At 28.6% G+C, this 18,075-nt stretch overlaps 2 protein-coding genes across 2 annotated transcripts in view; one reads left to right on the forward strand and one right to left on the reverse strand.

Annotated features, from left to right (window-relative positions):
* Positions 1-18,075, reverse strand: part of LOC126772801 (suppressor of lurcher protein 1) — a 216,313-nt gene that overhangs the window by 83,457 nt on the left and 114,781 nt on the right. The gene's annotated exons all lie outside the window — the stretch shown is intronic.
* On the forward strand, positions 7,816-12,880 carry LOC126772879 (uncharacterized). The gene is made up of 3 exons (XM_050493485.1): positions 7,816-7,964; positions 8,966-9,148; positions 12,577-12,880. Exons 1-3 carry the CDS (start codon positions 7,920-7,922, stop codon positions 12,718-12,720), a joined length of 372 nt encoding a protein of 123 aa, XP_050349442.1. The 5' UTR covers positions 7,816-7,919; the 3' UTR covers positions 12,721-12,880.

An 18,075-nucleotide genomic window follows, 5' to 3' on the forward strand; every position in this document is an offset into this window, starting at 1 on the left:
TTAAGCACCAGAATGTCTCCTGCGCAGCTAGTATTTTAAGATCATATTCCGGGATCAAATATTAACGTTTCCACATAGTTGCGATTCCCATTTTATCGTTAATAATAATTACTTTTTCCACATCAAAACCAGGTAAGAGGAAAAATAAGGTCACGAATGCACTTTAATATCAGCCAACAATAAACTGCGCAGTGATGTACAATTTCTCTTCGAAGGTAGCCGGTAATGAAACGCAAACACACCTGTGTCATCTAGTTACAACGATCTGCAAATTGAATCTTATTCCTTCAAAAATAAGAAACAAATACGTTTGTAGCAAGCGTTTGCCGTGTTAACCACAATACGCTTTGCAGATTACGGAGCATGCGTTTTGTCACATTTTTTTACATTGTTTACAGCTGCTTACCAGTTTAGTCGTTTCCTTCTTATATACCACATATATATATTGAAAATATATACAAGTTATGTTGTTAATTCGTAATATTATATAATAAAATAATGGGGCCTTAATAAAAATATTAACGTGGTTATTTAGACGCGTCATAGTAAGTTCTCGTTTTTGGGATATATTTTATTTTTTATCTAATGATAACCAAGTTTTCTGGTGGTAGGTTTGTGCAAGCTCGTCTGGGAAGGTACCACCCACTCATCATATATTCTACCGCAAAACAGTAGTTCTTGGTATTGTTGTGTTTCGGTTTGAAGGGTGAGTGAGCCAGTGTAATTATAGGCACATGGGACATAACATATTAGCTCCCAAGGTTGGTGGCGCATGGCGATTTAAGCGATGGTTAACATTTCTTACAATGCCAATGTCTATGGGCGTCGGTGACCACTTAACATCAGGTGGCCCATATGCTCGCCCGCCTACCTATTCTATAAAAATAAAAAGTAGGTGAGTAGTGGTATATTAACCGATGATTGTAGTTTCATATGTAAAAAATAGTACAGAGTTTTCATGGGATTATTTTTTGTTCATTTTATGCTTGATTTGTTACTCGGCGATGTTTGTCAAAAAAAGGTCGTTTATGAAATTTCCATTTGTATTGTCTAAATAATTTAATCTACTTTGATTTAAAATGTGTTAAATTTTCTTCTCGATACATAAATTAACAAATAAATAATTCAACATTTAAAATAAAATAGGTAAATATTACATTTTAAAACGTAGATTTAAATATTTTAAAAGAATACAAATTATTGGCACTACGTAAAATATTGTTCATCGCAGCTGATATATGATTAAGCAGAAACGATTTATATATTCAACGGAAAAATCTACTCTTGTGTAAAAACAATAATACTCAGAAAATATAAGGCTCTTATCATTACCTACGTGTTTAAAACAAAGTATTTAGAAACGACTGTTGTCCTTGTGATAAAACCAATTAAATACAAAGGCTTTGGTAAAATTTAGAATTCGATTTCCTTGATAAACCACTTCTGAAATTGTTATTCAAATTTTTTCTGTTGCATGATTTTCCTTATTAACATAATTTATGAGATGGATATTATCTATAATATTTCCTTGCTTTTTTTTGGCTAACTTTGACAATCATTTTTAATTATCTGTGGCTTATCTCAGATTTATAATGTTTGTATAAATAGCTGTTAGCTATTCGATTCGGTGGGGGTAATTTAAAATAAAATATGTAATATAAAAGTTAAAAAAAACTATAATATTTCTTCTAAAACCTTTAAATAACTTCTGGATTGTACAAATATAAAGGATTTCCCAAAAAGTTTCATCTACTTACCCCTCCAACCTAGGAGTTATAAATAAAAAATAAAAAACTTTTTTATCGTTTACTTTCATTTTCTAAGACACTTCAAACAACAATTTTTTTTTCTACATTTTATATAGAAGATATACATATATATATTTCTTTTAAAAAATATTTGTAACAAATGTAGTTGGTAAGTTGGTAAAACGTAGATTTGTCAACAAATTTAGACTTATATTATTAGTTTCAAACTTAAGATATTGCTAAGGCTCGTGTATCCTCAGACACGTGCGAAGTCCTGAAAGTCTTATTAGAGCCACAACTCGCCTCTAACAATGTACATAAAACTTTCTCTACAAAAATGTAAGGCGTCATTTGTCGATGCCAGTTCGTCTGAAAGTTGTTATGAATTGAAAACAATTTATTTTTACATTTAGATTACTCTTCGCGGCTAAAATAAAATTAATTTTCAAAGTAATTCAAATTTTAAATATTAAACGATTAAATTATGAAATAAATGAAGTAAGATCTGTACAAAAATATTGTTAAGCTAAGCCTCTTCACACTAGGTTACCGTCAAAGCCATCGTCACGTAGGCGACATAGTGATCATTAATTATAAATTATAACTTATATAGTTATATGACCGATGACATCATCTTCAACTTTGTAATATATGTGAGAGGAATTTTCTCTCTCCGCTTGCTTGTAAGTTGCTACTTACAAGCTACTTACTACTTGTGATATCAGAAATATCATAGCAATGTCAATTATGTCAAACATTTCTATGGAAGAGTCCAATCTCTGTTACCGGTCAAATGGCATGATTAAATCCTTTACATGTTGAGAGGCGCATGTTGCGTTCGTATCATGTCTAAGTGGCTTGTGTCGAGTCGTGGTAGTGACCGTTCCATGTGAAATATGTCATAATTATATGCATTACTATTTAACATGGCACGGTGTCCGTGCAGCCAGCGCGTGCGTGTGAAAATGCGCTAATCGAAATTAATTTTGTTATTTATATTAATAGTATATTTACGTGTACTTCTGGCAAAGGTATTTTTGCCTTTAATTAAATAGTTATAAATAATGCCTCATGCATATAAATTGTCCCTTGTTACGATTAAATCTACTTTAATATTTGCGATATATTTTAGTCGATCTTAATAAAAAGAATGTAAAATTAATCATATAAAAAACCCTAAGGAGATTATCGAAAATGCTGAAATAATTAGCAGCACGTTTTAAAAAACATACCCCTATTACTTATTTATACTGCTACTAAACTAATAGATAAAAATGGTGTCTGTGGCCGAAATCGTTCTAAAGGACATCATCAGAATCTGTTATCACTTTCATGATTCTAATTTCAAGCGTTACTATTAAGAGTTTATATCCAACAAAAGATTTATTTCTTAAACCTTTTTCATGGATATTCGTGAATTTATTGCTCGCAGAAAATTGCTTTGGTGCTAAATTTGAAAAGTTTTATCATTTAATTGACGCCTTGAGCCGTTTTATACTCTTGTTTTGTACAGAATCTCTGCTTTTAAAGGATTGATAACGCAAAAAAAAAAGAAAACAGATACACAAGTTGAATCCACAGTTAAGAAAGTTAGCTATGTTCATATGTCGATGCTATTGGATAGCGCCTAGTCACGTGAAGTAAGAAATAGGAATTTAAGTATTCAAAAAAAGTAGCAAGCAACAGGCTTGGAACTTCCCTACTACGGTTGGTATACATGGACCCGAATTTCATACTCAATGTTGTTTCACTTATGCTCGCCAGGATTTGATGTCACGATCTTCGATTAAGATTCAGATCACATAACATGTTCCATTAACTAGACCTTGCATAGTGATGTTTCTTTTTCTGTTTTATTATTGAAATAACACTTCGTTTTTATTGCATTATTATTGCCTTATATAGAGTGAGTACTATAATATCCAACCTACAACTTTCACGTAGTTACGCTTACCCTTATTTTATTATATATTTCTTTGACTTTTTATATGTGTTGTATGGAATGCTCATGATGAAATAAGATTATTTTGACAGTTGATTTAACTCACACGGTATCTGATTAATCTCTGGGTAAGTAAATATGAAATGTCTGATTTTTTAAAAGAACGTCTCAATTCTATATTTTTCATTGAAACTTGGAAGCAATATAAGGTAGATTATCTTTACTTAAAAAAATCCTCAATTCCTACTTTTTGTAAAGAAAAATAAAAGTATGAATTTTTAGTAATTTTTATGAATTGTTACAAAATATTAAAATTATAAAAATGTATAAAAATAATAATAAGGAAGATAGAAGAGCAAAAGGGTTTCCGAGACTTACGTAAGAGGCTAAGGATTTACATAACGTCGCCCTAGATGTAATGGTAATTCAAAATAGGCTTTTAGGCATTATGTGGCGTGATTTGGCTTACATTTATCGTAACTGAAGCAATAATACAAACTAAGTTGGAAAAACAGAAAATAGATATACAGCTTAATTTGTTTTTATAATAGTTGAGTAAATTGATAAATAATAAAAAAACCTTGTTTGTAATTTAATTCTCAATTGATTAAAAAATGATGGCGTCCGGAAAATAACAAAATAAAAATTTGTAATGTAAAAGATATGGAACTCCACTGTTGCTTGAATCTAAAGCACGATATATATATATATTATTAAAGCTAAATAGTATGATTTATGTTGTAATATACGATAGAAAGTCAATAATCTTTGTGAAAACAATTTATCTGCAAATTAATTTATAATGAACGATAATTCGAAGAATATTACGTTTAAATGAGTAAAGATTTTGTTATGCCTGAATTAGTTTTGTCATTTATTTTAGTAGTATTCATCATTTTAATAGCATTTAGTAGTAACAGCCTGTGAATGTCCCACTGCTGGGTTAAGGCCTCCTCTCCTTTATTTGAGGAGAAGGTAGCTTATCCCACCACGCTGCTTCAATGCGGGTTGGTGGAATACACTCGTGACAGAATTTCAGTGAATTGTTATTCTTATTTGGGGCTTAATAACTAACTATTGCCAAGTCTTTGGTCCGACAAAATACAATTAAAATTTAACCTCTCAATATATTTATAATTATTGCGTATTACCCTGTATTTTTCGAAAACAAATTCTTGAAAACTATTGAAATTATTTTTAAAATTAAAATTAAAAAACCGTAAGAAAAATGGTCCTTAGAGCTTATGCAAGCAACTTATATATATATACATATATATATATATATATATATATATATATATATGTATATGTATATATATATATATATATATATATATATATATATATATATATATATACATATACATATATGTATATATATATATATATACATATATATACATATACATATATATATATATATACATATATATGTATATGTATATATATATATATATATATATATATATATATGTATATATATATAAGTTGCTTGCATAAGCTCTAAGGACCATTTTTCTTATAATTATAATATATATATATATATATATATATATATATGTTAAATAAATATACTAGACCCTGTGATAAACATTAGTTAACAGATTATCACCTTACGAAAGTTAAGTTTAGCTGTTTGCAGTCCTATCTGAAATTTCCAAGTGTTATTAGATTTTTTATAGAATAATATGGTAACTGGATACCACCGCCCATAGACATTGGCATAATAAGAAATGTTAACCATCACTTAGTTCGCCAATGTGCCACCAACCTTGGGAATTAAATTGTTATGTTCCTTGTGCCTGCAATTACACTGGCTCACTCACCCTTCAAAACCGGAACACAACCGAGTACTGCTATTTTGCGGTTGAATATCTGATGAGTGGGTGGTACCTACCCAGACGAGCTCGCACAAAGCCCTATTACCAGTATAAATTTCGAAATGGTTTCATATATAATATTTTAATACTCCGTACATTACGGAAGAAAAACAGCATATTTTTTTTCACAATATTAATTTCTCATTCAATAAATGGTCTCTGGAATCTAATAGCAGTTATTTAAGAGAAAACCGTTAAATGAATTTTCACGATCATTGTATCAACGTCAGATCGCTGCCGTCTACATCATGAATATTCAATTTTCCTCTAGGAAAAGTTGGTAGAATTTTATGTCTTATCCCATCTCAACTTTAACTGAGTTCGCTTAACATCCTTTGTTCAGAAATATACTATCAAAGATCCTAAGGATACATGGATATCATGCTCGCTATCTAATATTTTTGTTTAAAAAAGTAAATCTTAAATAAATTTTATTAGTAGAGAACTATAATATTGTAACAAATAGTTAATAATAATTATGTAAAAATAATATTTATGTAAAAGTTGAAGATTTGTTCTTACATTTTTTTATTGAAATTTAAAAGAATAGTTTATTCAGATTTTCGTTTTTAAACACTTTTATATACTTTTGCTACAATTCCGTACTCATTAAAAATAAAAGCCCATAATTAATTATGTAAAGGATAAATATTCAAAAAATATTTTTAATGTAATTTCAAATATATTAAGATATATTAATAGAAAATAAAACAAATAATAGTGAATATTATAAATGACATATTTTTTGTATAAGCAATAAGATTCCTTATTTAAAAAAAAAGACGCAAGCCTGCAACAATTATGTAATCCATAACTTTGTACTTATTAATTATTTCAAAGAAATTATTATCAAGAAAATTGATATTATTATTCCCACCCCTATTTGACAAACTATCTGTGTTAACAAATAACAATAGCTATTCCAATATAAAGCCAAAATCTAAATTACGACCTTTTCTGAACTATGCAGTAACCGTTTTATTATTGAACACAATACGAAGATTATTTTAATATACTTTTTAAAAGACTATTTGAACAGCGTGATTCAGAATAAAATGTTCATCAATAGAAAGTGTTAGTAAAACATTTATACTCTCGTCCTATCATTTCAACTTAAGAAAAGGTTTGAAGAGCACGGCACCACTCACATTAGGGCTATGCTTGATATGCCCCAGTTTCCGGGTCGGAAGTCGCTGTGTATGCTCTTCGTTTTACACAAACACCTCTGAAGGGGTAAAAAATTATAGAGTCGGGCAAGCAGGGCGTATGAAGTGCACAATTTTTAATATTAAATAAATACAAACTTATCGCTTCATTACCTTTAATGCACCTAAAATATAAAATTGTAATAATTTTATATTATTTATAAGAAATATTTAATAGGTTAATCAATCATATCTGGCTCCCGTCATCATATTTTTAAGATAAAATATATAGCAGAATTTTTAATATTGATAGGTTTTTAAACGAAAAAGTTTCATCATAATCGGTGAAGTTATTGCGTGATGCTGACAGAACTGACGAACAAACTGACAACAGATGCTAAAGCGATAAATTTTGATAGTACATTATATTTCTGATTGTCTATACATTACAAAATAATAATAAAATTCAATATAAATTCTTAATATACATATTATATAAAACCTAACAAAGAACATACATATAAATTCACGTGAACAAAATTCAGCGCTCACACATGTTTGTATGATAATAGAATTTTATACAAATTTTATTTTATCAATATTAATTCTTATTAATCAAATATTTTATCTGCTTTTACTTTATAATTCTTAAGGATTTCTAGGATATAATGTCTATTGTTTGTTAACACGCACGTATTGACTTCACTTGTAGTTATTTAATATTAGTTATTTCGGGGAAGTACTTTATATGGGACCAAGTGAACTTAATAATACAAATATACATTTTTATTTATTTAATAAAATAGACTATTATGATTTCTTAGAAAGACATTATTAACTATTAAAAGAAACATATTTTCTACTTTTTATTATTATTTATTTATTAATAAGTACTTACTTATAATACTTTCTAGTTAAAAGTTATTTAACCGGAAAAATGTTCTGACAAAAAAATTAAGACAAAAAAACGTTTAAGTTTTGTTTTGACCATTTATAAGAAAAACTAGCGTTATCGGTGTGTTTGACGTTGAAATAGCTTACTGGAATTGGGGCATTTGCGTTTGGAATTGATAATTTTGTAAGACGTGACTTTTTAATGTTTCTAAAATCATTAAAAATGTATTTATATTTAAACAGGTACAATATACAGAATTGTTTAGTGTTTAATATTTCGTGCAAGTGTTTTCATTAAATTTTCTTCAAAATGTCGAATATTTGCTTTTTGGTTTTAGCTTCGTTGCTTTGCTATGTAAGTTTTATAGTTGTATTTTGACTTTAATTACTTTTAACTTAATTTAATGGGTATAATCCTAAGAAGACTATTTTTAGCAAATTTAAAAAAGGGCTTCATTTATTTTTTTACTCTTTTAAATTGGTTAAAAATTGTACATTATACGTTAGCAAAATTTCCGTTTCATAAAACCAACCAGATCAAATTATTATAGATCGAATAAATTATAGTATTGAAATCGTAAGAAGTAAGGCTTAGTTTATAAAGCTTGCAAAATTTACGCGTTCATTATTTATTCGTTTTGTCATTGAGTTTAGAACTTGTCAAAACAAATGAAAACAAAAGTTTTTTAATCAGGCTAGTTCGAGAATACCAAATTACTGTGTTGTCCCCAAAAACAAGTAGTCCAAAATCGACGTCCTATTGTTTTTTACATATTGACATTGCTACTTATATACTGGAAAAGTTACTTTATAGAAGTTCGTGATTAATAATAAGTATGTCAATTTATTAATCTAAAAAAAATAAACATTAAATTATAAATTCGTAACGGTTGATGGTTAAGTTTCGATCATTTTTTTAGAGAATTTATATATTTTATCATGGATATTATAGGTAGAAATTTGTTTGATATTTTTTAAATGTATGAAACATTTCAAAAGGTATGTGATGGAATTAAAAACAACAATAAATAAAATTTCGTTTAGCCTTCCTATTAAAAAAAAATTGATGTAGCTTTCAAAATGGACTGCATTGTCATTAATAATAAAAAAATCCTCAATATGATTTATATTCTCAATTAAAACTTCTAATTTAAACAATATAAAATATATAGTTTTAATTATATTTCTGTACCAATAGTAAATATAGATGATAGAACAGTCATTTGTTGAGCATAGTATGGATCACTATGGAGCCATAAAGTTGGCTCATGTTTCTGTTTAATTTGGTCAAAAAATTAAACGGTGTAGTTTCAATACTATGGCAAGTAAATGATAACAATATTGATGATTCAATAGGTACAATGTCTGCCTCTTGAATCAAGCAGCAAGTCAGCTTCAAAGGATTCTCTTCATCTATTCGTGAACAATTCAACGAAATCAACTAACTATCACCTTACATCAGTTATGGATGAACTCGAAGATATAGATGATGAAATCGCTAGAGAACTGGATTCTATATTACCTTATATTAATTTCCTGGTAAGTTTTTTTATATAAATAGTTTAAGCCCGTCGGTTTCGGAAAATGCCATTGAACTAATCTAATTTTTTTACTACACCCAGTGGTTAGAACGCGTGAATCTTATCGGACAATCGTAGCTTCATACCCGGACAAGCAGCACTGAATTTTCATGTGCTTAATTCATTTCGTGCTTGACGGTGAAGGAAAACACCGTGAGGAAAGCTGCACGTATCTTATTTCACTGAATTTCTGCCACATATTGTGCATTCCATTAACCCACTCTCCAAGCCTTCTCCTCGAAAAAGGAGAGGAGGCTTTAGCCCATCAGTGGGACATTCACAGGCTTTTACTGTTACAATGAAATAAAACAGGTAAAACGGCCGTAAAACGTACTGAAAATTCCCTGATTCGAATAGAATCATATAATTAAAACACAATAATAATATTACATCATATGGATAGATTGGAGTCGAAGCTATTTTAAGCATGTCTATTTATTCTTCTAATCTCTGTTCTGCTATAAAGGTTGATTGACAACTGTGAAATAGAATACTTTAATAATTAATTATACAGGAATTAAAACAATATATGAATTATAATATAACAGTCTAACCTTGATTGTATGTAATTATATGTTTGTTTGTTTTCGGATAGAACCTTATCAAATCAACAAATTTAAGTTAAATTTTACCAAAGAGCGTTTAGTTAGATTTGTAAACGTGTTTCCACTATAATTTACGCACACATATATTATATATTGTATAAGCAAATAACATTCATAACCAATAAATATTTCGGTTTTAAGATTGTTTTGTGGTTTTTAACAGTACTTAGACAATCGTAAAAAAATTTTGGTCTTCGAATCGAAAAAATTAAATAACGCAATTATAGTTCTTTAAATTATATCTTTAGGCATATGTGTTTTATCTGCAAAAAGATAGTGTAGTTTAAATGTCAATGTCATACGCGCATATTATTTCATTCATAATAAAAAAAAACCGCTCGATGAATATAAAGAAATTCTATTAGTTATTTATTATAATTTGTAGCATCCGTTTTATATTTTCTTAGTTTAAATTTTTTCATAAAAAATATAGTTTTGTATTTTTATTAATACATGTTTTTTCGTGGTTTTGTTAATATGTTATTTTAATTTTTTTAATTTGTATTGAGTAATTGTCAATAATTAAAAAAAAATTGGTTTTTTGTTTATTACAAGCGTAATAAGCAAAACCTTACGATTTTTTTATTATCTTATTATATTTCAAATCGATATATGATATATTAATATTTATTCTCATTATATTATCATAAGGTATCCACGTCGCTGGTTGTGGTTGTTTTTTCTCGAGACTAATAGGAGGTACTCACTGATGCTTGTTTTCTGTGAATTTTCTTGCAAACTCAGTAATTTGCAGTTCTGTAAGTAGGTCGTCCGTGTCAAAGAGACAAACTAACTAAATGTTTTTGTTTATAGTAGACTGAGTTTAGCTTACTAATAAGTTAATACTTAAAAGTTATGGATACTTCATATATCACATAAACGGCAAAAGAAAATTCTTACGTTGAAATAAAAAAATCATGATTTTATGTTTTTATTTCAATAAGCAAATAAATGAATTTATAGGACAAAAGTGCAGAAATGTTGCTTTATCCATACTAATATTACACTAATGTAGTTCGTTTGTTGTAATATATAATCATAAAATGTCACACCTCACGAGCGAAGCGGGCAGAATCTAGTGCCTACATATAACCTGTTGATTTCTTTTGAAATTATCTCATAGCTGCTGTTAGTGTGGCTGTTTTTTGTACGTGTACTTGTAAACGTTAACAAAATATTTTTTTGACAAATAAGCAATTAATTGATTTATTAGGCAGGCCTCTAAGAACTATTAGCCCAGGACCCTACAAAGTCACGGTCTGCCCCTGAGTATCGACCACATTCGATGTTTCTTAATATGTGATAAAAAGTTGTTAAGTTAACGAGAGAAAACTGTTGAAAATTTTTTAATATAATTTTAAATTTAGTACCATTTATTAATAATTTTTTAATTTTATATATTATAAAAGTGACTGTATACATAGCATAGATACGTTAGAATATTTCTTTATCATAAATATTAATCTCGGTAAGAAGAAATGAGGCTTTCAGTTTGATGTTTCGAATCGATGAAATCCTTTTATTATATTACGTTAATCTTAAGTTTCCGAGAAAAATATAGTAAATTATATATACTTTTTAATTTCTTTTTCTGCAGAGCTATTAATGCTACCTCGATATTATATAATAGATATGACTTTAATATTTTCTTTATGTACTGCGTTTGCACATACGAGTTGTCTTATTTGTGTGATCGATATAAAACACACAATTACAGGAGACAAGCTCAAACATTCCGAGACAAGTAAACGTTAAGTCTAAACAAATATTATTCACTAACTCTTGTTAGTTACATATGTGTATGTAATAATGACAATGAAAATATCTAACAACATCCGTGTATAAGAATACGGTAGACAGAATAATAGGAATAAACATGGTTCTTACTATATATATATATATTTTTTTTTTTTAATTAAAAACTTTTTGCCCACCACATTGAGTAGTATGACAAAAGGCAGAATGCCTAAAAGCATTGTCTACCAGTCAACCTTTAGGCTAAGCGGAAATTTGTGAAGGCGGTAATTAATAGTCGAAAATATACATACATACACATATAACAACAACAAAGAATATATGAATAATATATACGTTGTACACCCATTCTCAAGGAGGGCGTGGGAGGGATGGGATGTTCGCCATGAGTGGCGAAAACATCCCATCATCCCATCAGATTATGTGTTCGAACATACATGCGAGCTCTATAATATCTCCTGTTGGCTATTCTTCGTTGAGCCTCATCAATTGATTATTGAGTACAGCCAAATCAGCTTAAAGACCATCAGTAGTAGTAACAAAAACGTCGTTAAGCTGATTTTGCTTCTTTTTGATTTGTACCGTCAGCAGATTAATAATGAAACAAATACTTTATATATATTTTTTTATTTTGACATCATCCTCAAATTCATCCAAAAAATCATGAAAATGATAATTTGTTCTAATATTGTATTTTAGACCTCGAGTCAACTATGAAATTACTTTTTCTCTTTAATAGTATGTACGCAAACATTTTCTACTTAGTTATTGCATTAAATTTTGTCCCAGTACGTTATTATAACATTCATTATGCTGGTAATTAGCAAGAAAAGAATAATTAACAAAATTACACTTCCAAAGCTACGCGAGAGTTCGAGGCATATTATTGCTCGCGCAAAACTGGTTCATTCCGGTTTTAGTTACAATGTGTGTAGTCACATTACGCTACTACAAACGCAGAAATGTCTTCAAGCTGATTAATCCTATTTTAAAGTTTACATACACTAAAAAATCTATTTTTTTCCAGTTCGATACACTACTGGGACGTCCTAATGATGAAGAAGATGATGATCGTTGTATGAATGACGTAATTATTCAACTTGTAGCAGATAAGGAATCTACAACAGAGGGTCAAGACAAAGCCACTGAACCTGCTGCTACAGCCGAATAATAATTATAAAATTTAACCTTAAATTGATATAATAATAATAAATAGAATATTTCAGAATCATAAATTGGTGTTTGCATAAATAATATTTTGACATGTATTAACATATAAAAAAAACTATGTACTAAAACCTTTAAAATTAAATAAAAAATTGTAAAAGTTATTGTTTGTTTTTGTTAAACTTCTTATGCTAATTTTATGTATCACATTTATAAAATTGTGTAATATTTTTATAGTGAAAGTCATTTTCTTTTTTTCTGCTATATGATAAGAATAAATATGTGTAAATTAATCAATTTATTCAATATAAATTTATTTTATCAAAAACTATCTAATAATTATAAATTAAAAAAAATATTTTCAAGAACTTCCCTTACTTTAAGTCAAGGCATTATATACTACTGATTTATTTTATTTTATTGAAAACGATTTGACAGGCTAGAAAATGGGCCACCTCATGGTAAGTGGCCACCAATGTCCATAGATATTGGTCCTGTAAGAAATATAACACATTACATCACCAACCTTGGGTACTCAGATGTTGTGTCCCCTGTGTCTGTAGTTACACTGTTACTTAACCTCAAAAACAATACAACAAAAGTACAGATTTCTGAGGGGTTCTGGTTAATAATGATTGCTGCAACGGCTGTTAATTATTAAAATGTTGTTCTACAACTGACTTCTTTATAAATTAACACAGTTAAAAAAATTACTTGATTATTATAATATACTATACGTAACACGTAACAGCTTTATAAGGCAGTTGTTTTATTTATATATTTAATGTAAATTGTATTAACCTTATTTCTATCAATAGTATATAAGAAGCAGGTATCGTGATTTATCTATAGTTTAAGATTAGATTGATATAATTCCCTCTAAAATTTTAATACGTTGTCGAAAACTATAAATGTTTTTGTGTGTGATCCTGGTGTTGGATAGCGTAACTAATTAAATATATTTTATAAAGTTGAACTCATATTTATTTAATAATAACAAGAAATAATAATCATAACTTTTTTAATGAATATAATATAAATTATATATAATATTTATATTTATACCTCGCAATAAATACAACAGAAAGTATATAATAACACACATTATTCATAATAATAATGTTAATAAATGTTTTTTTTTTGTGTATTTTAAACTATATTTTTATTTATTACAATAAAAAGTTTATATATAGTTAATATTATAGTGATAATATAATAATATAGGTTTGTTTGAAGCAAGTAACGCTTACTTGCTTTAAATAAACCTTAAGTAAACCTACGGTGCATTTTATAATATAAAGGGATCAGTTTCATAACTTTCATTAAGATTTTTTAATATCGTTTTTACTTAAGCTGCCATTAACCAGGCTTTTATTAGTTGTAAAAAATAAACTGTATCTGAATTATATATGTCTGACAAAAATGCATTGATTGAATGATTGCTGGATCTCGTGCAGGTACTAAGTGTATGTAATTTATACAAATTTGTATTAAAAAAAAAGTATAAATACCGAATTTCTTGCCCATTCTTTTTGGTAGAATCCACATTTCAAACCGTTGTTTGATTCATAAGTAGTTGTAAAAGTCTATTTGAATAAAAATATTTTGATTTTTATTTGACGAGGAAGAAAAAAAAGTTAATCTAGAATCTCTGTTAAAGAAATAGCTTGAAGCTCATCCCATAAAGCTACTCCAGTTACCGACATATCGTTCATCCGAGCATAAGATAAGGATCCGTTATTATAGCAGCCCGGCTGTTAGTTTGTTGGTTTCGGTGCTTTTGCTATACGTATGCGTATTGTAAAGAGGACAACAGATTTATTGGAACCGATTAAGGAAGCTAACGACAAACAACTTACGCAAATCTCAATTTGAAAAAAAATCCAAAGCGGTAAGTTTTGTTGCAATTTCAAACAATTTCAGTCTCTTATATTAATGATTTATGTAAAATATAAATAAAAATATTAAGCTACAGGCTGTAAACAAAATTTCTTTATGTATGTCATGCTACTGAATTCGTTTATATAACATTTCGTGTAGTAATTAATATTCTTATTCTAGCTACCGTCGTCACTCGAAGTGGTTTTGATTTTAGTAGGCTTATTTTAGTGTTTTTCATTGTATCCCTTTGTATATTTGAAAGCACCACTGTATTTTCATGTGCTTAATTTGTGTTTATATTCATCTCGTGACGGTGAAGGAAAACATCGTGAGGAAACCTGCATGTGTCTAATTTCATTGAAATTCTGCCACATGTGTATTCTACCAACCCGCATTGGAGTAGCGTGGTGAAATAAGCTCCAAAACCTTCTCCTCAAAAGGCAGAGGAGGCCTTAGCCCAGCAGTGAGATATTAACAGGCTGTTACTGTACTGTATATTGTATTTGGTTTATACCTTTAATGAAGAAAATATTATTATTATATATTTGTAACAGTACCAATTTCTAATACAAACTATCCTATTACAATTAAAATTGCATTACTATTAAAATTTATCGTATAGCAGTTCATATAATAAAATGTAAATAAAATGATAATTCACAAGGAAGCGGGATAAAAATCTTAACTTCTATAATTTATGATTTTTGTTTTCAGTTAAATGCCCTTGGATCTCCATCATCATCATCTTCAAATAAGAGGTAAATTGCAGTTGATATTAATTAACATGTGTTTTTAAAAGCAATAATGAGAATACGCATGTTATTGAAATAACTGATATATAATGAAAACATACGTGATTACGTTCCGTACGTGCTCATGACACGGTTCTGTGCGATATGAAAATAACTCGTTAAAATAATTCCGGGCATCATAAAACAAATTTTTATACGAATAAAATAATTTACAATATATTCGTCCATACCTTTTAATTCGCAATTCAATAGCAAAGGTTATATTCAGAGAAATACATTGACAAGTTAAAGTATTTGAAATATTATTGTAATTTATAATAATATAATCTAAGTTAAGATAACGTAATATACAAGTGCAAGAATAAATTTATATAAATCATTCATCTTCAGTAATTACTGTTTTAAATTAGAAATGTTTAACGTAATTGTTTATCTGATATTTCAAAATTAAATAGCTTAGTTCTGTTCAGCTCGGTCTAGCAGATTAATGAATGAATTAATTTAATGTAAATCTACCATTCAGTATATTGCATTTGACGATATTCAAAAACTCATGTACTGCATTCTTAATGCGTTTTCTATATACCATTAACAATGTTATTTCCATATGCGGGATTTGAACCACGGTTAGTTCTAGAAGTCATCTTGCGCTCATTTTCATTTAGTTCTGACCAATGAACAAGCCATTAAGGTCACGGACTCCTAAGCAAATGCATCTCTTGAGCAGGGGTCGAAATCACGAACTGGAGTTCTTATTAATGTTTTAGCAATTTATCTTCAAAATAGGCTCACATGCCGTATGTACCAAACGCTTGAAACGTAAATAAATTACGTAGCAAACCCAAGAAGTAACCCTTGATTTAACTAATGGGTTTATTTTCCTTCAACAGTCCTAACGCAATCTTTAACTATTAATTTATCTTTAATTAATAAAAGCAATTTTTCATGTTTAGCTTGTGTATATAACTCATCATGTGCGGTGAATTTGAACTTACCTAAATATTTATCAGCTTATTCATCTAGCATAACGTCAAAATAAAGTAATTCATTTAGCTCAATATTTCCGAAAACAAAAAACCGATTAACTAATTTTATTAAGTATTTTATTTGCAATGAAATGTTTTACAGAAGAGAAAGGTGTGTTATGCGTATGCGAAAGGAATTAGGAAAGGAAATCGTAATTACAGTCCATTCAGAGCGGTCTTTATTCAACATTGAAGTATTACACTTGCTTATTGATAGTCAAACTCGAAACTACCACCGGTTCGGAAAAGAAACACCCTGTTAGAAAACTTCTTGGTAACTGAACATTAACATTTTGCTGGCTTTGATCAATGAACATAGTTACAATACACGGAGTCACGCCACACACGTACAACAGGTCTCTCTTAAGAGCTCGTAAAACTTTTATCCGTTAATTGATTAAGAGAGGTGACATGAATTGGTCCAAGCTACCACTTAGCCCTAATATAAATTCTATGGACTTCTTCTGTATTGTTATTTAAAATCGACAATATACGCGTATAAACCGACCACACTGGTGCCGACTCCCTGCCGAGCCGTAATAAGAAATTCAAATTAGAACTAGATATTAGAAAATATCTGTTCTCGTTGATACAGAGGCCTATAACTAATGATAAAAATGAATTATATATTTAAGTCACTTTTAATTCGATAAACAAATTTTAATTCCTTAACAATTTATATTATTAAATCTTTAGTTCAATATTTTACTGGAAATGTCCGTTCATTCGTTTACATCTTTAGCAAACAAATAAACTGTCCTAAGCAAATACTACAAGTTAGAGTTAAACAAAAGGGTGTCGTCTGTGCCTTATCACTAAATCATAATGGCTTAAGATATTAATGAGCTTGAATACGTGTATCGTGCTGCTAAGATAAGAAGCAATTGTAACAATTTTGATTATTTACCATTTAATCATTTTGAATATTAAATAATAAAACATAAATATTTTCTTTTAAATATTCTTAGTTAATTTACTAAGAGTTGAGATCTAATAACAATACAAAACTAATATCGTTTTACAAAAGCATAAAAATGATTAGCTTGTTAGTCTCTCCGTTGTTCTCACGGGAAGGTTTTTGTGTATAATAAATAAATTTATATATAGTTAATTTAAAATAGTAATAAAAAATTATGTTTTGTATTTTAGACATTAAATAGGCTATAGAGTTCTAGGCATATATTATGTATATCATATATTATGTATATATGTGGCTAAATATTTGTAATCGTCATTATAACGACGTAACGTTCCATTAATTTAATAAAGTAGTTTTTATTTATATTGTCATGTAGTCTCCACAGACGTTTTATTTGATGTGTTTGCACGTCATAGACAAAATTGTAGAAGGTAACTTTTTTTTGTTTTATTGTTACCTTGTCTATGTCAGTTGTCTCCCTTAAAATTTTAATTTATTAATTAAGCTATAAGTAAATTTTTTTTCCGTTTTTAATCTTAGTTGCTAAATAGCTGTCCCTTATGTAAATTGTTACACTAGAATTGTACGAATTCTATAATCACCACCACCAATCTTCATATGATACGTGTGGACAATCGTGACTATTGAGTAGTGTTTAAAAGAGAGATAGAAAAAATAGTAATGGCCGACAGAACATATTTCACCGACATCTCTGCCAGTGAACGCTGAAACGGTCGAAGGAGATTTACGTGTTTATTTTGAAAACGATCCGCATCCATTTC

This window comes from Nymphalis io, chromosome 13 (assembly GCF_905147045.1).
Source record: "Nymphalis io chromosome 13, ilAglIoxx1.1, whole genome shotgun sequence".
In the NCBI taxonomy this organism is placed as follows: Eukaryota; Metazoa; Arthropoda; class Insecta; order Lepidoptera; family Nymphalidae; genus Nymphalis; species Nymphalis io.